A 24,397-nucleotide genomic window follows, 5' to 3' on the forward strand; every position below is an offset into this window, starting at 1 on the left:
TCACTTCTAGGTGTATTTTCTAAAAGAGCAAAGTCAAATACCTAGCCAGGGAATGGATAAATCTAACAGGATGTACATACGTATTTATTTATTAAAAACCTTGGAAGTGTAGTCTGGGAACATGAGCCAGGAATACATAAAGCACAAAAACCTCAAGCGGACCTAGAGGATAAATTCTACCTAACTAGCAGAAGGTCAGCAGAGCCCTGTTTCAGCCTTGTATGTTCAGGGATAAGTTTTGATAGTTTGTGGTGTGAGCCACGGATAAATACCATTCCAGGATGCGACATTTGCACCTAGCAAGCCTAAAATTAATTAATACTAATCTAAGGCAAGCAGGAACTCCAACTCTATTTCAGGTCTTCCTACTGTGCCAAATACTGACTGGTATGCTGTGCTGTGAAGCATCACACCCACAGCAGCTCTCTCTCCTTCCCATAAATACCAAGATATAATCCACATCTCCCTGGGAGAAGAATACGTTTCTTACGGTAAGGTAATCTTTACTTCTATGAAACTAGTTCATTTTGAGGCGCGCTAGAACATTCCCAGACAATGGAGAGGCTTGATGTTTTCCTCATATTCAACTTCAGGAAGTACAAGCAGAGAATTCTTGGTATACGTTTCACAGGATACAGAGGAAAAAAAGAAGGGCTTGGCTGTAAACCTGATCCATACTTTTGGCTTCCAAGCAGACCTGAAGTGCCACACTCACGTGCCAAGCCTTCCCCAGGGCCTTCGGGTCTGGGGCATCTGCAGTAAAACCAAAGCACGAGCCCTGCCTCTGGCAGAAGCACAACACACCCTGGAACCTGTTCACCGTTCAAAGCCCCCACTCATTTCTTCGCTTCTTCCCAAATGTTTATTGGGGAAAAAAAAAAAAAAAGCCAATTAAACTATGAGCCAGAGATTAAAAAGGTGCCACAGGGTTGGGAGCGGAACAGAGATTTTATTAAACCCTTTGGAGTTCAACAATCACGTTTGTACTAAACTGCCTGAAGACCTAGTGCAAGAAAAGTCTGCAGGAATTAAATTTTCTTCACAGCAGCTATAGCTGCACAGCAGGAATTATGAGAATTTCGTGCTTACAACAAGCTTGATCCCTATGCCACAGCATGCACGCAAAAACGTGGTGTGACAAGTGACTATAACCAATCGTAGGAACAGAACTGAACACTCTCAAACACAGGAGATTTGAACAACAATGTGAAAGGTAAGACCTTAAATTTGAATTAAATGACTAATTATCATCACCTGTGTAACAGGTACTTACCCACCTAAACTGGGGATGAAAGACACGTAGCAATTTTTCAGTAAGGTAATTTGTTAAAAATTCATACATGGAATGAAAGAGAAAGCTGTGGAAACCCTTTAAGGGCAATAATTTCACATTAGGAGCCCACTGCATAAACAGACCAGAAAAAAGTACTTACAAAACTGATTTTATAAGCTATTCTGAGAATAGGACAGAACAGACCAGACTTCACTTCAAAATAAGCCTTTTTGACTCTTAAACCCAACTGGACTCAGTCAGGGGCTACGTTTGGCCACGTTCATGCAGAAGCATATTCCATTTCAGATGCGCTGACACACTGAAGCACACGGCGAGACACAGGTCACCATCTTTTGAACAGAATTAAAGTGAAAGTGCAGGCCTGCTCATCATCTTCAGCTGAAATGACCAACATGTAAATTACTTCGGTTATATCATTTCTACCAAGTGTAGTTGAAAAGTAAATGAAGAGTAAAAAAAAAAAATTAAAACAAAACCCCAAAAAATTACATTCACAAAAAGAAGTTGTAGCAGAAAATACTTTAATTCGCGTTTTATAGATTCAAACATAGCAAAGATTCAGAAGTGTTTAGATCTCAGTAAGCAGTTCCAACATTGTTTTGATTTTAATAAATATTACATTTTAATAGGCCAGCTGTATGGAGGAATTGTAAAGTGATGAATTGCCAATTGCTACTTTATAAACATAAGCATTTAGATTATTTACAACATATTACAGGTCATTTCCCAGAAAAAGCAAAAAGCAAGGTCAGATAAAGGCAACCCAACCATCAAAACACAACTGGAGAAAGTGTGGCACAGTGTATTTCATGCACATACAATGACATACAGCACAAATCATCAGCTGAAGCAGGAAAACACTTTTGTTTGTTCCAGCTTACACACGTCTCTCTGTTTTACCATTTCAGATCTATATTCTCACCTTCCTCCACAGGCACTGAAGAACAACTTCTTCAGCAACGGTGCCCTGTGTTTTACCTGCGCACTTTACACCAAGTCTTTTTTTTTTTATTACCATTTCACGTAGGTCTTCACAACTTGGGAAAAATGAAACTGTTTTGTCTTTGTCTTCTCGCTACCTCTGGGATTACAATCATTGTGTCATTTGTACAAGGAAATGTACTTTTTACTCTGAAATGAATGACAGACAATGTTGACAAGCTGATCTCCAACAGGGAGCTGGAATTTAAAATAGTCTACAGGTCATGGACAGTGTAACTAACCTTATTCTTCAGTATAAAAACAGATCTGTAAATTTCTAAAATTTAACATATAAAGAACGAAGTCATCCGATTCCCATGGCAAAACTTCATAGGCAGCATAGTCACAGAATGTACATCAAATACAGTAAAAAAGATGGTGACAGGAAAATTGTTTCAACTAGATTTATAACAGGAAAAAGCTTATGTCCTATTTCTACAGCGACAGTGAAGTGGAACGCCTTCCGTATTTGATCACCAAGCGAGATGTACCTTCAAATGCAAGAGAACTTCCCACACATCGGATCTGCTCAAGTTCTGTTGCATTCCTGTGTTCATGACACAAAGGAAAAGAGAAGCTTCCCATCCCCTCATGTCCTTCCCCAGCGGCATTAACCTTGCCTGCACCGCGCCAACGAGGGCTGCAAGGAGCCGGTGCCCAGGATCCGTGTGCCTGAGTTGCTCGCATGATGCCAGGATGTGATGCTGCTTCAGTGTCTGTAGACTTTAACCAGGCACGGGTTGCATCCCCAGAAGGTGTCTAGAAGCAATTCACTTTCCCCACAAAGCAAGGGGAAAAAGGGAAGAAACAAGTCTGAGACTAAGGTCCTTCCTGGGGCAGCGCAGACGACACCATTTTTTTTTTTTATTTATTAACTAGAAAATCCTGCCTAAACCTTTAGGCACTATAATATGTAACAATACAGGTAAATCCCACCTATATAGCATTCTTCACACAAGTGAGCCTACAGGTTCTAGCCCTTGCAGGTCAATCCAAAAGGCAAGGAATTAATGGCCAACTGAAAACTACACTCTTTCAATAGATACAATTACTCAGAACAGTTAGATACTCAGGGTGTAACTCATTTATTTACCAAACACAGCTGTTCACATCCAAGCTAGTTACCTAGATTCCCACTTCAATTTCATGGAGAAAAATAAACTCTGGGGTGCGAATACAGAGCTTGGAACAGGCCAGATGAATCCACCTAAAAATCACCCGCTCTTCTCCATTAATTAGAAAAAGGAAGCCTGTGGCCACTTTGCTCAGACAGGTGCCCACAGGCAAGAGAGACTTGCTAGGTAAGAACGTAACATCCCCCAGAGTGACATCAGCTTTCTCTAACACCATGTTAAATCACCTACTGGCTTCACAGGAACTTCTGACTGGATACCAGTTCACTGCCAATTTGTGCAACTATCACCAAAACTTTGCAGGAGCTGGTCTGGTTTTTTGGTGTGGTTTTTTGTTTGGTTTTTTTTTCTTTTTTCTTTCATTTAGCTTATCCCAGTTTGACTCAAGAGGGTTTACTTTCTTCAGAAACAATATCTTTTTGTAATAGCAAGTGTCAGCAGGATAGTCTCATTTCTAGTCAGGTAGAAATTCGAGGCTAGTCTGGAAACAAAGGACATAGAGCATATTCCAGCTTTCAGAAAAACTCAGCTGTAAAGGAACATATTATGGAAGCCAATACAGTTACAATCAATTATATAAACAGGTCACTAAATATCTGGTAGGGTGAAAAATGTTTAAGAGCACTTTATTTTGCAGAGACTTATTTTTAAAAACAAGAGATGTATCTACACTGTACCAGCACTTCCTGCATTCATCACTCCTAATTTCACTTTGAAGCATGCTGGTTTAAAAAAAAATAATTACCACTTAATTTTAAATTTAAACCATTATTTGGTTGCTACTAATTAGTAACGCTGTTTCTGAATTCTGTTTTGGACAATGGTAAATTATCATTGACATTTGCAGACAATGATACATGAGAATTTCTTATTTTATGAAAGTTATGTTATTAACATACCCGTTTTTTTACTCTGAATATCCTATTAAAGAAGATACAGCTCGGGATTGCATAGATAAGAGTATGCGGTATTAAATGTCAGTGTGATTATGAATTTTAAAAAGCATCTTCTTTTAAAAGTGACTACAAAAACAAGTTCTTACTTCTTGCAATGACCTTTTCACATAGCACTAAAACATAACCCATAAAGAGCAAATCTGTTTCCATGGCTCAAAGATTGAAGTGTGCTATTTTAACATTTTAGGCATTAAAAAGACAATTTCTGGAAATCGAACTCGTCATTACCATCTAGAAAATCAAATGGGGTAGATGTGAATTTGATTGAGGCTTTTCAGCTAGCAGCATTCCCCTAACCACCTCCCCCTGCCCTGCCCCCCACCCCCAAGCAAATGCAGGTAGCCAAGGGGCAGTAGAAAAGTCACTTCCAACTGTGCTGCATCAGAGACAAGGTAGTTATTTGAAAGAAAAAAGGAAATTCTGAAAAGCAGCACACAGGGGAAAAAAAATGTTGATATCAGCATGATGCAAAGGAGCTCCGTATGAAATAAATTTTTCTGCTCAGTAAGTGTCCTATTTTTAAGAAAGTTTCATTACTACAGTAAGAAGGCAGAACTCAACAAGAGCCTTATTTCCTTTTCTGGTTTTGTTTGGCTTTTTGAGGGTTTTCCCTTTTGTTTTCTTCCCCCCCCCCCCCCCCCCCCCCCCCTTCTTTTAGACAGCCAGAATCAGCATACCCAATCCTCAGAATACACTGAAGCTCGCTGGGAGAGGTGAAGCACCTCTCTCAGGACAGGCCAAGTCAGGGCAGAGGTACACATGTTTTCATAGGAAACAACTGTCTTCAGAAAGACAAGGAAATAAAGAAAATTTATGACAAAGTCTCAGTACAACAGAATTGTGAGCAGAGAACTTAAAAAATAAACAAATCAGCATAATTTACACATTTAAAAACTATTTCATTCATAAATATCTTTTCTAATTAATAACCATTCCTAGTTTAAACATAAATATTCAAGTTGGTATCTGATTTTACTTTTTATCAGTTCATGTGAGTCCTGTAAGGATCGGTTCCTTCTGCTCAATGCAGTCAGGTAAGTGGTCTTCACTAACAGGTTGTGCAAAGGCCTTCATTACCTAGTTTGTTGTAACAAAACTTTAAAATTCTGCAACTCTTTTATACTTGTGGAAAGCCTGAAAAACAAGAACCCCTTAAGTGTTAGTAAGTCAACTGCAAAAGAGAAGTGCAAATCATCATCTTCCTTTTTTTGTTTGTTTTTTTTTTTTTTTTTAATTTGTTTTTTTTTTTTCCCAAAACACAATTCCGTTCCAAAGATGAACATGCTTAACGTACTACTTTCCCTCAAAAGATTACTACTATTTGACTCTCCATTATACTTACATAATATATTTCAGGAATTAAAATTTTTATATATATATATATTTCATTTAATATATATTACTTCATTAAACATCCAAAAATCTCTAACCAGAGGTAATAATGTTTATTACATTTTTTAAAACAGGAACAGATTGTTACATTCAAGATCTGAATAACTGGCATGACAAACAACGCAAGTTCTACACATCTTTTCAAGCTGTTAAAATGTTTCATTTCATCACTTGATTGGGGTAACTTTTAAGAAATTATTCAAAACTAAAGTTTTCACAAAAATAATCACATACAAAAATCCAAAAGCCTAAGGGCTAAGCGACAGGTGTTAAACACACCTCCATGTATATTTCTTCTTTTTCACTACCTTTTTTTAGATATGCTCATTTAAAACAGAAATACAAAATGCAGAACAGCTGCAGTCAGTGTTCAAAAGGTGGAGACATGCTCAGAGCCTAATGCTCATGACTGCTTCAGAGACTTAAATTCAGCTTTTGCAAGATGGAATTTATGAGATTTGAGATAGAAAGACGAATTAGGTCCAAACACTGAGTGATAACCAAGGCTAATAATCAACACTCCACAGACTCAGTTTGACAGCATAAAGTTTATCAGTATCATTAATAGTAATTCAGCTTTTGAAAAGCTACAGCTACACGTACAACACAGTCTTTCCACAGGCCTTGAGCGTCAACACTGAAGGTTTACCACTTTTCTACTATACAAATGACAAAAACTTACCTTCCAAAGGCATTTACAAGAGCAACTATTTCTTGACGTGTGAGTTGAAAACCTTTTGATGGGCTGTGCTCAGGAAGGCTCTGTATTTCCTTCTCAGAAAATAAGATCTTCAGGGCAGTTCCTAAGCCCTGAGTCTACAAGAAAAGTCCAATGTTTTAACAATAAGATCACTCCTTCAAACTCTCAGAAAACTGTAAAAAAGTTTAAAAATTACTGATTCAGGCAAACTGTAGTGCCACTTCTTACATATTGACACTCCCTCAACGCAAATAACTGCACGCAATCCAGAACCATGCCATCAATTGTGTACCAGCTTCAGTCACTTATTTAAGAACATTTGTTTCCTCAGGTATACTTGCTCTCCATCTTATTTTTAATCTCTTCCTTGACCATCTCTTTTCTTCTCAGCCACAACAGACACATATGAAAACACACCCACTAGCTTCCAGCTTCCTCCCACGCCTGACCTTACAAGATGCCCCATTGCTGCAGGAGCTGTTGAGTCAGATCTCTCTTCCTCTCCCCTCCCCCTTCAAAGTCAGACTAGGTATCACAGCACCTCTGCTTTTTCCACCTCCAGTGCTAGTGGCAGACATCGCAGTTTCAATCCCTATTTTCTATACAGAAATATCACAGAAGCAGCTGTTCTTAATTCCCCTTTTAATCGGGCTACAGAAACAACCACTGGATTTTGACAAAAAATGGTTGAATCTGGCTGTAGGAGAATTTTATAGGTCAGGAAATCTGGCCCTATTTTTGTTTTGTGCAAGACGGAAAACCCAATAATAGATCAGAAGCGTTACTTAGGAGAGAGTAGACCGAAATTCAGCAGAGACCAACAAATTTTTGATGTTATAAATTTCTTTGAAAATTGAACTCCAATAAGCTTAATGCCATACAGAAGTATAGCACAGTAGGCACCCCAAAGTAATAACTTTTCTGAGTCTGGACTTAACATTAGTCTTGAGGTTTAAAATCTTGTTCTCAATAAAATAAAAATAGTACGTGTCCAGAAACTGAAATTGTTTTTCAATTTTCAACTTGACTGCACACCTTTGCATACATTTTCTGCCTTCTGCACCAGTTGTGAAAATCTGAATCACTACTTCTTATGCCTCAATTTGTGGAGTCAAATCTCATGCTGGATTTTCTAACAATTAAGCAAGTGCTGTATGTCCAGGAAGGCTGCCAACAGGTGATTCTACAAGGCTCATCTGATCATTGAATACAGATAAGAGATTGACTGCCAGTAAGATTTTGCTGTGAGGCATCTGCTTCAAATATTTTTTTTTCAGGGAATACAAACTATACCTTTTAGTGAACTAAACAGCTGTTGACTAAAAAATAATTCCAATTTAAACATTTTTTCCAATTGTTTAACAGTGAACTAAATATATGTCTATTTTTAATATATAGGTAAGGATATCAAAGACCAACCATGCGTATAGGAAGTCTGAATGCTAAGGTCAGAGGCATCCTGCCAGACCGAAATAGATGCTTATCTTCTAACCTCTCCTCTGCCACACACACACAAAATAAACTTTACCTGCAGTTTGCCCCACAGCCTACATTTGTCACATCCAACACAATCCATTATGCGGGATATGTTCTTGAAATGCAATCTGAATTCTTCCTACAAGTTGAAAACAAAACAAAAGAAGTTAACTTAAAGTACCTCTTAGCTTTACAAGAACAGAAGATTGACTTATACAGTACCACCGGAATATCAATTTTCTATTACTAAAACTGAACAAACCCACTACCTTATGTGGTCAGGCCATAACAAAGGTCCACGTAAACCCAGAATCTTGTTTCCAAGCCACTGCTAACAGTTAATTCCCAACACCACACCCCCCCCCCAAACCATAGAGGACATGCAGGGTAATGCTTGGATTCTGTACACCGAGTTTCTACCAACTTCCTAAAAATTGTCTAAGCTATAAGCACTGTATCTGTGTCCCTGCCCAATTTTTCTTCCATTATTCAAATCCCTTTTGAACCAACCTACCTTTCTGACAAACAAGTTCACAAAAGCAATTTCCTGCCCAAACCTATGGATAAGATTGTTGCTTTGCAGTCAGAGCAGAAGAAGCACACACAGCACAGCAATAATTAAGATGATCTCAATTATGTATTTGTCAGAAGACAACTAGCTGGGCTGATATACACCTTTCCAGTAGGATTCCTTCTAATGCCAATGCATTTCATACTACTACTGAAATAAGTATTAAAAGCGTTAGTAAGTATCAAATCAGACCTGTATTACTGAGCCATGCTCCCTTTGTGGAATTGTAGTGCATAGCAATCTGAACAGCAGCATGGTAACACTGGAAGTTCTAGGTAGTAACAGCATTCACATTAGGTTCCATGTCCAAGAGCTATGTTCTTCTAATGTTAAGTATAATATTATATTACATTCTATTATACTATATAAGGCACCTGTTTTTTAAGCAAGTATCACAGGGTTTTTTTCCAGATACTTATGTGAAAAAGGTACTCTATTTAAAAAACACCACTGTATCTACTGCTACTATCAATTCAACCTGCTTGCCTCACCACAGTCCTGATGGCAGACCCAAGGCATTAAACCAGCCTGCTTGGCTCAGACACTTTGTATTCCTTTACTGTCAAGTAGATTAAGGGCCCTCACATAAAATTCTCTAAGTTTTTATCCCTGCCTTTTCTATTCTCAGCAGTATGCTTCTAGTAGTTAGAGAGGTTTTCTAAAATGACGTAATTCTGAAATGGGTATTTTGGATGTCATTCAGAAAATTTGCTTTACCTTTAATGACTTGGCTCCTTTTTTATCTCCAGCAAACATGGATTTTTCATCAAAGTGCATACGGAAGGACCTAATAATAAAGACAAAATGCAAAAAAACCCAAACGCTGGCATGAACTAGTGTTCCATCAATCCTGGTGAGCAGCGCTAGTGCCACCAGTGTAAAATACTTTTCACAGTTCCTAGTCTTTGCAGACTAGTTCTTAAAAAAATACAAATCACTGAATTGTATCAGTTTTACTACTCAATCATTGTAACCTGAAATTTGTTATTTACAGTTTTGTTGATAATCTTCTTTGCTCCATTTCCACTGATGAAGATTTCATTCTAATATACTTGGAAATTGTCTTCATGTTTGCCTTTCAGTTGGTCACTGACCACATCTCAAATGTCTAGCAAGATTGCTACTAGGGGCAGCAACGAAGCCACAACAGCATGTTACCAATCACAAAAATGAGTGAGAAAGTGAGCAAAGGAACTGGACTAAAGAACCTTAGAGAACAAACTGAAGGAAGAAGGGATGACTAAAATCCCAGAGGTTAAGTCTATGATATAAGCTGGATTGCTCACTGGATTGTTAAAATACTACTACATATACTATTTTCCTTTTCAAAATAAATTCGCGTGCACCTTATACCAAAAAATCAGAAAAAGCAACAAATAGGGAGCAGCTCGGGATGTTGTGTGGGGTGGGTGGGGTTTTTTATTTGTTTGCAGAGGTTTTGTTGTTTTTGAAAGGCTGGTATAATCAAACCTCAAACACATGCATCTCTTTTCATCTCGTGTACAAATTCCTCGTTGTCTCCCATTACTCCATTTTATTTCCCCATTCCACTCTCCTCTTGTCCTATCAAGAAGTCATCCATGCTCATTTTTGACTATAACTGAGAATTTCAAACTATTGATAAAAAAATAATCCTATGCCTTACTTTGTATCCTTGAAGATATCCAGTAAGAGAGCTTTAGATTCAGCATCCTCATGGCCATTTCCAGTGTAAAGGTCAACAACTGAACGTTCAAAGTACGGAGCAACCTTTGACAAAGCACGCAGCTCTATCAAATATAAGAAATATAAATTTTTGAGCCTCCTTGGTCCTTCCCCTTTTGTTTCAATAGGGTCAAAGCGGCGAGTGAATTCTTTCACATTCGGTCCCCAGCGAGGCTTGCCCCAGGTTTCTACACAGTGAAAAAAAAAAAAAAAAAAGGGTAGAGGGACTAAAACATAGATATTTAGGAAAAGAAAGCAATTGAATATGTATCAAAGATTTTCAGAAAAAAACAAATACACAGTACAGATACTGTAGAATTCCATTCAACAATTTTAACTAGACTTAAATTACCTTCAAGAAGATAATTTGCACACAGATGCAAGTTGATGCTAGCATGAAGTCCAGATATGAGTTTATAAAACACTCTTTTCTCAAGGCAAAGACCTGTCCAGGAAAAAAGACAAACAGACCCCAGCCTAAATACTGGAAATAATGTATTAAAATGAATATGCCTTGACATTTCAGTGATGCGAGTCTGCATCATTTAACTTTCAAAAATTACAACTACAGTACTTCAGAATTGTTAATAAGCCCTTATATGCATCACAGGAAAAAGTTCACTTATTTTTTTATATAAAGAAGTACAAGAATGAAGTTTGACATTTCTTAGTATTTTAGAGCTCCAATAAATACAGCCGAATAAGTATCTGGTCAATTACTACAGATAAATTGCCACACAAAAATACGATGCTTACATTGTTTGAGCAATAAATTTGAAATAATCTTAAATGTTGACAGTCCGGAAACCGGAACTACACTGTGACCCATCCTGATTAGAATTAAAGCTACCACCAAATTAAGAGCAGTGACCTTACAGAAAGACACCAAAAAACCCAGACAACCTTATGGCTTTGGAAAACAGCAAAAAATATTTCTTCCCAGCTCTACCACAAATTCTACTGTAGGATTTAAATGTACAGAGCAAAACCTTGAAAAAATATATGACTTTGACAGGTACAGACTCCTACAGTGTAAACAGAAACACAATGGCATTAGGTGGCCAAAATATAATTTAAATGGAGAAGTTACTTAGACTACCGCTTGGACCCAGAGATGGGCTACAACTGGAATTTGGGAGTTGGTTCCTTTCTCAAAGGATATGTTTGAGTGACTTCCCTGCCACTCCAGTCTCCACAAGCAGAAACAGGATGAGCTGATGGTGAAGCCTACCTGTGAGGCTGAGATACGGCCTCATTTATAAATAGCACATTTTAAGCAGCACGTAAATTTGTACGCTTTCCTACAATAGCACTACTTCGAGATTTCCAACTAAACAAGTAAAGGCTTATGAAAGGCAGAAAGAACTAAGTTTAAAATTAAGTACATTTAATTCATTACTTCTCTGCACAGCTCCAAAATGCTATTTTGATTGCTACCACTGTAATAATGGATTTCAATTTAAATATGAATAAAAAGCAAATTTCTTTGTCTTCTGAATACACATTATATTTACATTATCTTATATACTGTGAACAGAACCATTGAAAACTTTAATGTTTTTTAGAGCTGTTTTCAAATAAAAACACTTAGCAGTGTTACTAATAATAATGTCCCTGCTTAAATGCCTAAGATGAGCAGAAAATTCAAAGTAACCGGTATTGAAGTGAACTCCCCCTTTATAAAAGATGAAACACTGAAGGGTTTAAGGAGTATACCATCTAAGTGAATGAGAAGATTTCCAAACACCCTCAAGGTAAAAAAAATAAAATAAAATGAAAATTTCTTTGAATGACACTTAGAACTTCTGCACTATTAAAAAGCCTACGCTATGAAAAATAGTTGGGGAGATAAAAAAAAAAATAAATGTATGTTTCCTCTAGTGAATTTAAGATTATATTAACCCATCCAAGAACCTTTACCTTCTAGCCATGTGTAGAAAGATTCTCCTGTAAATACAAAGCATGCAGTTAAATGAAGAGTATTCATTTTCAACATCACAGTATCTTTATACTACTATGCATAGTAACATTAGCTGCCATCTGGATGAAAAGCTGAATAATTAAGCTATTAAAGTGAAAATTGACACTGAAGCAGCTCAGCTTTGAGGTTAACTTAAATCTACTGCAGTCAGAATGGGAGAAAAGCAAGAATGAACATGACTAAGCTACTGGTGAGGGCATTCGGAAGCGCATGGAAGCAGAAGCCTGGTTATATGCACCCGTGGTAGAAGATGTGAGAGAAGGGTGTGATTATATCTGATAGCCTTTACCTCAACTGCTACTTTCCTGCAGGCTTAAATCTTTTGCCTGAGAGCATTCAGCTGACTGAAAAAAATCTTGACGTCTGTCTCACTGTAGACAGACAAGAATGCTTTTTCTCCCCACTTTCCTCACCTTCCCAAAATCAAGGACATCCAAGGAAACACAAAAATAACATCCCTTGTCTTTCAAGGGATTTGACATCAGTATCAATGGGGCTCTGGAAGAGACCCAAGAATCTTTTAATTTATACATCTCCACTTATCTCGCTAATGACATTACCGCAACACGTATTCCGTTGCAAAGATAAGAAGCAACAACAGAATTGTATTTTGCTCTTACCCACTCCTTTCCCCTACTCCAAATGAAAGAATTATCCCAATAAAAACATTTTCTGATCAGTCAGTCATCCATAAAAACGTAAATTTCCTATCCTCTAATGCAATAGCAATAAAGTGAATAAACCAGATGTTCAAAACTCTTTTAACACTTATTTCATTTCCGCAAGTCAAGCAAAATAGGATGACTTACCATCATCTCCTCCTTGGGCGGGTGGGGGGAAAAAAAAAAAGTAAAAATCCATACACATTAAAGAGGTAATTTTCACAGCAAAATGGTAATAAACACAGGCTTTACTACAAACACTGAAAAAGTTCAAGTGCAATTATTTAATCTACAAAAGAAAAGCTAATTTCCATCCTCTTCCTCCTCCTCAAGACCACCTGAGACTAAATCCATTATAATAACATCTTAGTAGCAGCTGATTTACATATTCTTGAAAGCTGTGTTTAATTTCAGAAAAAGTAGTCTTCAGTTCACATTATTCAACAATCTGACTACTGTTCCTTCCTGAAATCCTGACCCCCAAGTTAAACTGCTCTTATAATTTTTGTATACCAGCAATATATTATCTCAATATAATTACTAAAATCTGTAATTACTAAAAATAGTAATTATAAATTGTATATACATTATCTACGTTATAGACAGATTTTCTAATGTGTGATGATGATTTCTAACTCAATCTATTGGCTAACAGTTAATTTTTAAGGGAAATTAGACAGACTGACAGGGGAAAGCTGATTCATTTGGAATCTGAGGTTATAGTTTTCAATTTAAATCTGAAAATTTAAAACTCAAGTCATTGGCATACTTTTTAATTTTTTTTTTTTAAATATTGCAGATAATTGAGCCTTCCTAAGTATCCACTCTTTCTTCAAATAATGCAATCATTTGTACATTTGTAATACACTAAACGTTATGGATAGAAAAAGTACAGCTACACTACACTAGAGTAACTATGAGCTGAAGTGATTAAATTAAATCCTCCAGGAAAAAACACAAGGGAAGAATATAGGAGTGCTGAAGTTTTTGTTGAACTTTAACTCCTTCCCATCCACACTGAAAAGTTATAGTGACACTTCAACTCAACAGCTGAGACTTACTTTAGTTTTCATATTAGCTCCCCTGACATTAATAAGACTACTCATATGCATAAGGCTAAGCATGTATGTAATCAAGTATCACAAACCTTACTCTAAATATTGAAAATGGACAGATACTTCTACAGAGGCAATTAAAAAAGCAGAAAGTGCACCTACAGACTGAAGATCACTATTCATCTCGCTTGTACTCCAATTGTCACTACATTAAAGGAACTGCATCAGAAAATAAAACAGGCAAGACCCACCCCTACTAGGTGCCAGTGGATTTAAAGGACGATAGACAGATCGGGGCCTAGAAAATAAATTAGAAAAGACAAAAATCAGTTTTGAGCTGAAGCACAAGTATAAGAAATAGGCTTCCTCTCCCTCCCAATTACTTGAAGCAGTTTTCTTCGTAGATGCTGTTCCACACTCTCCAAGCAGAAGGCCCCTTGTATCCAGTGTAACGTTCTGGATTCAGCAGCAAATCCACATACTGCGCATCTGGAGATCTCTCATCTAAATAGGAAACCTTTTGTTACATATTCTAACTGATCAGTTAAAGATTTAAGTTTAAAAAAAGTCACACAAATATAAGTAAGAGGTGTCATATAGTACTAGTCTGTCTTCCGGTTTGATTATAAACACCTTGTGCATAAAAATACAGTAATACAGACAGTAAACAGAAAGCTCAGAAGTATGTAATTTATTCCAAAGTCTCTTATGTGACCAAAATTTCTACATCATCTTAACACCTTTCATGTGGCTTCCTCAAATCCACCACAAACACTTGTCATACAATGTGTCCTCTCACCCTATTCTAAGATATAGGCAGTGTTCTGTTTTAAATGGGCTTCAAATTCAGGGTTTGTCTGGCAGTATTTGGTTGGGATGATTGTTGTTTTGAAATGGGTATACTGTTACAGGAGCTTCTTAACAAAGACAAGTGCAAGAAGTGCACATTGTAGCTGGTACATGCTTTTATACGTATTTGTTAGTTAAATCCCTTTTTTCCCCAGATACCCTTCATACTAGGTAAGTCTGGATCATGTTGCTTAACTGCACAAACTTCCAGCATAACGCAGAATGTTCTGTTGGTTATGACATGAAGCATGTTATTTAAGCAACATTTCACCAAGCTATACTCTCATCTTTAAAGTTCACTACAAATTCAGGCAACATATCCAAAGAAAACTGTGAACAGTACTCTCTCTGCTTGAAAACTCCATACAAATAGAAACTTACGTTTTGAGCTACAACCACTAAAAAGCAGCAAGAATTCCCTCCCCTTTGAAATTCTAGGTCAAGAGCAACTCATGCTTAAAAAAGGCCACATACAATACAAGCCAGTAGTCCAGAAACTTATTCATAGGAATAGGCCAAGCAGTGCCACTGAGCATTTCCTCAGATGTTGAAAAACACCACAGAAATAGAGTGAAAACTGCTCTAAAAAGAAGAGATGATTCTGCATGAGCAGTTAAGCATCGCTTCAGCAGTAGTAGCAAAAACAAAGAAAAGAGACACGACACAGGACGCACAGCAACACAGTGAGTGCCAGATGAGACAGAGTTAAATAACAGCTTGCTTTATTTCTTTGACAGCATGGTGAACCTAAGCAGTTCCTACACTTCCTGGTCACTTCAGGTCTCCACTTTTTCTTCAACTGAGAGTGCGGGGCAGTGTAACAAGAAGATGGAAAGCTGACCTGGGTTATGAAGTTTTTTTCAGCTAGATCAATTCCCTTATCTAGTTTGTCATTAAGCCCAACAAAAAGCTAGTAAAAAGTAAAACTGATATATGGGTTTGTGCTACAGTTGAGTGCATTAAGAGCGCTCTCGCTACCAGGAAGAGAGGAGAGGAAGAGAACAAGAGTTTCTACCTCCTCCCATCGCTCCCAGTAGTTATTCTCTCACCTCTCCCTAGCTCTAACTCACAAACTCACCTGATAAGCCAGTTCATCACAACAACCTGGGAGATGGGAGGGAGACATCAACTCACTTTCCCGCTAGTCAAGTAAGCTGAATCAGTCTACCATGCAGACAGATGCACGCCAGTGCAAAAAAAGCACTGGAAGAACACAGCTGGGGGCAGTACATCCTCCTTCAGCAGGGCATGATGTAAGGAGAGATGGAGTTAGAATCAGGAACTACTTAAGTTAGTATTACTTCTAAAAGAAACACTCCTGAACTATACCTTTCCCAACCGAGTCCTCTTAAAAATACAAGTAGGCACCTTGAAGATGGTAGAGACAACAGCAGTTTATTGCATATAACAGTTCAGATCTACAGTAACGCTCACCAACTACTTATCACAGAAACAGCTTGTATAGAAAATTTTAAGGAAGCAGATGCAGCAGAAGTGCTGCAAGAGAACTGCAGCTGGAAAGTCCACTACAGCTGCTGCTTTCTCAGATGACACCAAAAATTGACCTAAAGGTAGATTAAAACATCTTGCATCATGCCTTAAGTCTTCCTAGCGTAGAGAGCTTTCTAAGATATCTATTAAAAAGGCCTTTAGCAGTCATTCCTGAACTTGGCAATTCTCATGTTTATCTGAAAAACATTCCTTTGAGCTTTGAACATTACAAGCAAATAAAGAGACTGACATACGCGGAGCAAAAGGAAGATACAATCCAATATCCTAATGTTTTAACAGTAAGAAAGTCCTTATAAATAAGGGTGAATTGAGTGCAGAGATCATTTGGTAACACAGCAAGGCTGGAAGAGGAACAAACTCAGTCCAAGCATAGACAGTAGAAGAGCAACAAAATTAATATAGTAGTAAGAAACTGAATCAGCTGCAAGTAATTTCTCTTACATTTGTGCTTGATAAAACTTTGTGAGAAGCAGCTCTTTAAAAAATATACAATAGCTGCCTCCAATTTACCTTTTTTTTTTTATTTCCATAAGTCTCCTGTTCACTATATTAACAGGAGGCAACAGTGAATGTGCATTGTGTAGACTACCATATGCTTCTTGTAAAAAACTGCATTCTTTGCATGTAAGATGATATAAACTGTCACATCTCTCATTTAGCACAAAATTATCACTTTCCAAATACGGTTATTTGCAGAGAAACTGTAATCTTTCCTGGTTTTTAAGAGACAGCAAATAAAACAAACACTCTGAAAAAGCTTAAACATTTTACCATCAAGTTCACAAAAATGATCCTGTGAATCATCGTATCTTGCCCAGTCAATGAAAGCCTCCTTACTTTGGTTACTGAGGGGACAAAAAATACATTTGATTTTAAACTTTTAAATAAACAACATCAATAAGAGCTACCGAAAGAAACACAATCCAAACATAGTAATTAACTTGGAACTGATTTCCGAATTACTAGATCTGAAAACCGAGACTATATGGAGGTATTGCTTGTTAGCTGCACAGAGATTCAAGCAGGCATCAAGTGCAATACTTAACATCAAGATCACTTTTTTAAAGACAGCAAGGAAGATATCATCATTATTTGAACAAACTGTGCAGAAGCAGCAACTTCTCTTCCTTCAGTAAGAGCTTGGTAAAATGCTTTCATAGCATGTATTTTTAACACTTTTCAAACTACCACTTTAGCAGCTGTCACTTTGGGGGGGGTGGGCAGGGGGAAGGAACAATCATATTTTCATAACCTGTACTTTCAATGAGAGCTACAATAGTTAGCCTTGCTTTTTAGTGGGAGACCAGATGTCTAAATGCCCCTTTCAAGCTAAATTACTCTATGAACATGGTTTGTCTTAAGCCTTTTAAATAATAATGGTATTCCGTTCACCCTAGCATTTTCAAAGGTGTATTGTACCAGAGAGACAAGTCATTTTAAGTTCCCACACTATGAAACACAGTGTCAAAAGCTGAATGCTTTCTTCTACACATATGTGCAGCACAGAACTACGGATGCCATGCTACTGACAGCGAAACGTAAGCAGAGTTAAGACTGGGAACTCTGCTCCAGGGTGCAGCACCTTGAACTAATGAAAACAACCTATTCCATTTGAGTAAATTAATACTAGCTCAATTCTACAAACAGAGGCAATTCCATGACAGGACACATTTCCCACCTTCTACCAAATCACGACAGGAGACTACACTTAGCATTAGAGAAGGAACCTCTCCAGTAATTACTAGCAGGCAAAATTTTATAATGACAAAAAATACAGTTGATAAAGGAAAATGACCCAAACCCATGAGGACGAAGCACCAGTAGGTAGAGAACACTGAAGTTTATCTACCAAGCACAAATTTTTCCTGCACTTGCAGGATCCACTACCTGCCTTCTCCCAACTTCAATTGTCTATCCTACTCTTACAAAAGGCATTCTCTTCAGCTCTCCGTATGTGTATTCAGTCTCATATTCTTTTGCCCAACAGGAGCAGAAGAGAGTTAATAGTTTCTTATTTCCCCTAAAAAAAACCAAAACAGGACAAGGGCTCTATCCAGTTTGGTTTAGAACAACGCATGCCAGGCAGAAGCAGTCACTTTTTCATGGCAGTCCCATTTTGTCAGATGACAGGAAAAAGTTTCACAATCTCTATCAGGTAGAACTGCTGAAATCTGTGGTCAAAGACACTATGCCTGTCCATCAACAGTGAATAATTGTTTTTTTCTATTTCTGCTTTTTAAAGGTGAGTAACCTGGTAGAATGCAAGTTTTTCTAAGTGCTGTTCCAAACACTTCCCTGCTCAGGGGCAACACCATCCTGCAGAATTCCTCCTACCCAACCTTGTCAGTGCCATGCAATAAGGAAGATCAGGGAATTGATCCAAGCTAAAAATAACTTTGCCAATAACAGAAGTAACTCACAAGCTCCCTGATCTGGTTCACTGAACAATGATGAACAGGCACATCCGTGTAACAGAGGGACAGAGCAGGACAGAATCCCTTAATCCAGCAGAGCCATCAAGAACAAAGACTGATACCAGTAAAAAGTAGAAAAAAAGGCAGGTTTATTTGCAAGTTTCCTCTGACTCTTGATACTGTACAAGATACCTCTTTCAAATTATATCAGTGTACTTTAAAAAAAAGTCTGTTTATCACTTAACACCTTTATCTTCACATATTCCTGCACCATTTCACATTTACTTTCTAATAGGCTATGAAAGAACAACAAAACCCAGCACACTGCAAAAACAAGACAGACAAAATGAAATGCTCCTTTGTTACTATTTTTGTACTATTGTAAATCACAGCATACCTTAAGGTACTGTTAACTGCTCCGAGTTTGTTAGCTTGCTCACAGTCTTCCAATTCTTTGGAATTATTTGCCGCTTTTGAATACTGTAAGAAAGTTCATTTTTAATATACAAATGAATGACATAAAATTAGCTGAGAACAGGTGCTGCGAAAGGTGTTCCTAGGTTTAGCAGTGAATTGGCCAGTATCAGGGAAAATCCTCTGATTCTAGATGCAGTAGATAAACATTTTTCTTCACTTAATTTCATCAGGCAGATTTCCCTCTGTGGGTGTAACCACCACAGAAAATTCAGCTAAATATATCCAGGTGGCGGGGTTTTTTGCCCCCTCCCCCCCCTTTTTTAAAAATTAAATGGAGTTCTGAAGTGTTTCAGATACTGGTTTACATTCCATTACAAGGACCTTGGAAGACAAACAGTGTCATGCCTATAAACATACCTTGTATTTTGCAAACATAATCATACCCCCAAGTTTCATTGGTCATTTCAGCAGGAAAATGTATCACTTGTGGCCATTTCCCCCTCATGCTTCATTTATTCTTACTCATTGGCATGCTTTATGCATGCACAGGTCTGGAAGAGAGGCTTTTCAAGCTGAACTCAAATTTTCATTATTTTAAAGCCAGAATTGAAGTATATAAAAGCTGAACTCTGATTCTACAGTATTTTTTTTTAAATATAATCCACTCAAGTAGACCTACTATTAGAATACTTCTGAAGAAAACATTTGAAGAATGAAAGATTAAATTCCACTATTCTACAGTAACGTGGTTATGTAAGCAGGGAATTTGTAAAGTCTGTCAGCTTAAAGGTCAAAAAATTCTTCTGACAGTTTTGGAACATAATAGATAGCATCAGTGCTCTCTTATAAAGATAAACAACCCATTTCCTCTTTTTTTGAGTTTTTTTGGTGGGGGGTGGTATGTGCATGTGCATGCACTGAGCCTCAGGTTTACACAGCCTTATCACAGCCCCATTAAGAAACGCAGAAAAACATAAAGTAATTGAAAGCTTATGTAAAGCTGAACTGCTGGCTTCCCTTTACTTTAGGGGACATGCATATCGACACAAAGGATTACTATCCAAAACCAGCTCAAAATAAAAATGTAAGCTAAAGGCTTTGGTCAACCCTTTAGAAATAGCAAACAACAATAATAATTTGATACATTTTAAAAGAAAGAACAGTTAATTTCTGGGTACAGACTTTTGGTCAAGATGCCAGAGGCAAAGTACCACCACAATACATATCACAATACTTCTCAAAAAAGAAAGGATTTAATTAAAACTGTTCAGATGAGTAAGGAAGATGACTTGCTTTAAAAATGCATTTGCCAGAACCAATACAAGGAAAAACAGCAACAACTACTGAAGACTAAAGACAAAGAAGTCTTAAAGATTAAAGAACCCAAATAATTTAAAACTTGTTAGGGGCCTTGCCCATAACAAACGTTTATTCTAGAGGAACTTCTCACTCAATTTTCTTGGATTTGCCAGGTGTGGGGGCTCATTCTTAAGCATCACATGGATGTTAAATGGAAAAATCTGAACAAGGAAGGGATCTAACCTAGAATGAAACAAAGACTGCTGATGAAATAACATACTAAGATGCTGAAGTAAACATTCTGCATGTCTAGAGTTGCAAACCAATCCCTACCCTGAAGTGAAAAAAATTACGGCCAAGAATATAATCCTAAATTTAAGGTTTCAAACAGAATGAACATTCAAGTCTCAAAATGTGTTTCCGGGTTTCACTGTTCTCCTAACAGCAAAAGCTATTCGATCAGTGCTCTGTGACCAGACTAGATCAGGACAAATTATCTGTTCCTGCCAAAGCAGGATCTCCTAAAAGCAGTTTCTAGAAGAGAACAGCAAAGAAGTGGGTAGGAAGGAAAATATTTAAGTGAAATGTTGTAACCTTGAGTTACTGCATCCTGCCCCTTGCTTTAAAGATTAATACAGCAGCTGTCATGACAGTCCTTTAATGTCTAGCCCCCCCAAAAGTGTTCAACACTCAAATGAAACAGGACCATAGAAAGGGAAACTACTTTGTGCCTCTCCAGCACCATTTCAAAAAGCTTATGTTGCTGTCAAGAATTGAAGAGATCCTCTATTGCTAACTGCACTTCTGTGTGGAAGCTGTGCAAATGTAACGCTGGTCTTTTGTGGCTAGATAAGCTTTCAAAAGAAGAACTGTTCTCTCCACAGTTCAGCAAACAAACAAAAATATCCCCCACGAAAGCCTAAATAAAGCTAGAAGTTTACAAGCTCATCTACATTAAGAACGAAGGGCAATAAGAAACTGCATGGAAGCCAAGCACTTAGACCACAGGAAACTTCTCCACAGGATTCTACACTGAGTAGATCTACTCAACAGATTATAGCTCTTACTATTGATTATATAAGATATAGTCTTACTATAAAAACATGCCTTTGGTTGTTTTCACCTTTCCAAAGCAGACACTATCAGGATGAACTGGACATGTATGCCCCCAGAGGAAAAACATTTTTTTTTTTTCCTTTTTTTAAAAACACTACTTTAAGGATAATCCACAAGACTGAGGACTTCCCCAAATGGACTAAGCACAGGCTAATAGCACAGTCCTTGAAACAAAACATTCATCTTAAGACAAATTTGATGTTTTCTTAAAAGGGGTATTAAATGAGATTGCCAACTTTTAACTGGCTCCAAGAAAGATCTTTAACTGAATCAGAAGAAGAAAACAGCATAGGTAATTTTTATGTCAGTTCTGATGACAATTTTCCTGCAAAAATATTTCAGTTTCTGACAGTAAAGCAGCAGATATTAGTAACTTTGTTCTATGACAGATTAAAGGTGCAGGACTGCCCAAATTTTAGTACTGTAGCTGGGCTGCACCAACCTACAAGGCAATTCAAAGCAAACAACCGTAGCAAATACACCATTAAATGACAGCTTCCCAAAGAAGCTATCCCAGTTTCTTTATTGTGGTGAAAGCACAAAGCAGCTGATTTCTCAGTTCTGAAGTCCAATTCAATATGTTCATGTGAACTATCTTTAAGAACTGCATACTCTTTGGCTACTAATTAACATCTTTCTTATGGCTCTCAAGATTAAGCAATTAGGAAGCTGAAATGCTCACTAGAAAAATCCTTTCTAGAAGCCTTTAAAGTTTTAAAATGCCTCTTTAGGAGGCATTATGGCATTCCAGGAGTCCGTTTCTCTACAATCAAGCTTGGAAGAGAACAGTCAATGAAAAATAGAACTGGCAACAGATCATCCAGCTAAAACTCAAGATCTTCTGCCCAGAGACAGTACCAAGGTTTTCCCCAACCAACTACTGCTGCTTGTGCTGTAAGTGTGAATGACTGACATTTAAGTCATGTCAGTGAGAAAGATGTTTCTTTTCTGATCACCAGGAACCTTTAAATGAAGGGGCAGACTTTACTTCAGAGTGAGCTTAACAATATACGTATAAACAGGAGACAAGCCGTCCTTTTGAGCTAAAGCTGGGACAGACTTGCCTGCACTGTTCATGACAGCAGGACAAAGAAGCGATCAATTCACAATGAAGCATTCCTCTGCTACCTTTGGTCATCCTTCTCAGCATGAAGTCTAAACCTAACGCCAGCAGTCATTTATGAAACAGTGAACTATGCTCAGGTGAGGAAAGCAGCAAGTACAGCTGCCCCGTGAGGTGGGAAGTACTAGGGAAGATGGAGATATGGTAGGTAAGCAAGAATAGTTATGAGTCTGCAACGCAGCCAAGGCACTCAACAGGAAGCTCTCTCCTTTGGGCACCATTATCCCATCAACTGCTAAAATCCTTATTCTTGGGCATGGTGTTTGAGATTTGGGGCTGGGGGAGGACTGTTTTGTTTTTCTGCTCTGATCTCTTTTCTAGGCACATATATCCTCTTTACTTTTTTGGCTTTGCTAAGATCACTTGGTGATCTAGGAAGGATGGCTAGGAGAGAAGCAAGGGAACACCAACAGCACAAACTATTTAAGCTTGCACTGAGCACTTCAACTTAAATTGTCTTTAGACTAATGACCTCCTCAAGATTAAACATGACAAAAGTACATGTAATTGTTCGAGTTCTTTTAATATCAGAGGTTGTGGTTATGTACGATTCTTACAAAAGACTGCACTGCTACTGCATCTGCGCATCTTAGCCTCTGGCTTTATAGAAGGTGGCCTTATCTCAGAAATTAACAAAGAATTTTGCATCAGACATTCTGTGGCCATGTACTGCTGTCCCCACCACTCACTGTTTCAGTCTGCACCAGCTCTCAAGCTATGACAGACTCAGAATGACACGACAGTCCAGCTATGTCAGAAACACTATTATACTTGAAAGTAAAAATGAAAAGCCACATACAGGAGCTGATCAGTTATGTTAACAATCTCATCACTATGCCAAGACCAAAGGCTTGTAATAAAAAGTCATGCAGCTACTGTAATATTAAGATTTAAAAATAAAAAAATCAGGAAGAACTTAGAAAATAAACGACTACTTACTTTATTAGAGCTCCCAGCCTTAATTCCAACAGGTATTTTGCTCTAAAAACAAAAAAATACATTGCATTTTTTACATTGCTCATAGAAATGATTATGCTTTATTAAGATCTACAAATTAAATGTTATTCCTACAGAGGTCAAAGCAAATTGTTTTTGAACAATTAACTTGCTCCTTTACCTTCTCAACAAAGTGGTATCCAAAAGAGTGCTAGAGCTTAGAAGAGACTCAAAATTATTTGTTTTATTGGTTAAAATGACTAAGACCTTAAAATAATTTTTTTTAAATTTTAAAATAATTTTTTTTTTTTTGTAATTTCACTGTCACTCTTTCATTTAAATTTAAGTTCTCATCAGTAAATAGTTGGGGTTTTTTTACACTAGTCAGTACACTACAATAGTCACTGTAAATTACCAAACTTTTTAACCAAATAGCCTTTTTCTATTTTATGTTATTTGATCCATACCTCAGGACAAGGCTCTACATGACAATCTTTGATAGAACAATGGCCATCATCAGCCCAAAATGGGCACGGTCTCTTCAAGTTGACCTAAACATACAAAAGCAAAAGTTTAAAAAGAGCACTCAAAAGGCAACTTTAAAAGAAAGAGCTCTCAGTATCAGGAAATCCTTACAAATTAAAGGAAAGGATACTAGGAAAAAGGGTTAAATTTAGTACTTAAAGTTTGGAGGGTTTTGTGGGGTTTGTTTAGTTTCGTTTTAACTACCCTCTCTCTAAAACTTTCTGCAGTGGAATAATTAGTGATAATGGTCTGCAGTGGACAGAAACACATAGTATATCACAGCACAAATTAATCTCACCAC

General features: G+C 37.4%; 1 protein-coding gene across 3 annotated transcripts in view; it reads right to left on the reverse strand.

Annotated features, from left to right (window-relative positions):
* Positions 1 to 1,798: 1,798 nt before the first annotated feature.
* ERO1B (endoplasmic reticulum oxidoreductase 1 beta) overlaps positions 1,799 to 24,397 on the reverse strand; it is a 32,671-nt gene continuing 10,072 nt past the window's right edge. For 2 of the 3 annotated variants that reach the window (XM_056343250.1, XM_056343252.1), the window contains exons 3-16: positions 24,039 to 24,122; positions 23,575 to 23,616; positions 19,078 to 19,160; positions 17,038 to 17,111; positions 14,289 to 14,409; positions 14,157 to 14,203; positions 12,998 to 13,009; positions 12,128 to 12,154; positions 10,560 to 10,652; positions 10,149 to 10,395; positions 9,221 to 9,290; positions 7,985 to 8,071; positions 6,439 to 6,572; positions 1,799 to 5,498 (exon numbers count right to left, since the gene is read on the reverse strand). In XM_056343250.1, the coding sequence (XP_056199225.1) occupies positions 5,438 to 5,498; positions 6,439 to 6,572; positions 7,985 to 8,071; positions 9,221 to 9,290; positions 10,149 to 10,395; positions 10,560 to 10,652; positions 12,128 to 12,154; positions 12,998 to 13,009; positions 14,157 to 14,203; positions 14,289 to 14,409; positions 17,038 to 17,111; positions 19,078 to 19,160; positions 23,575 to 23,616; positions 24,039 to 24,122 (1,182 nt within the window). In that variant the 3' untranslated portion in view covers positions 1,799 to 5,437. The remainder of the gene's footprint in view (positions 5,499 to 6,438; positions 6,573 to 7,984; positions 8,072 to 9,220; positions 9,291 to 10,148; positions 10,396 to 10,559; positions 10,653 to 12,127; positions 12,155 to 12,997; positions 13,010 to 14,156; positions 14,204 to 14,288; positions 14,410 to 17,037; positions 17,112 to 19,077; positions 19,161 to 23,574; positions 23,617 to 24,038; positions 24,123 to 24,397) is intronic. The other variant, XM_056343251.1, reaches the window with a different exon arrangement.

This window comes from Falco biarmicus, chromosome 6, assembly GCF_023638135.1.
Source record: "Falco biarmicus isolate bFalBia1 chromosome 6, bFalBia1.pri, whole genome shotgun sequence".
NCBI classification, from domain to species: Eukaryota; Metazoa; Chordata; class Aves; order Falconiformes; family Falconidae; genus Falco; species Falco biarmicus.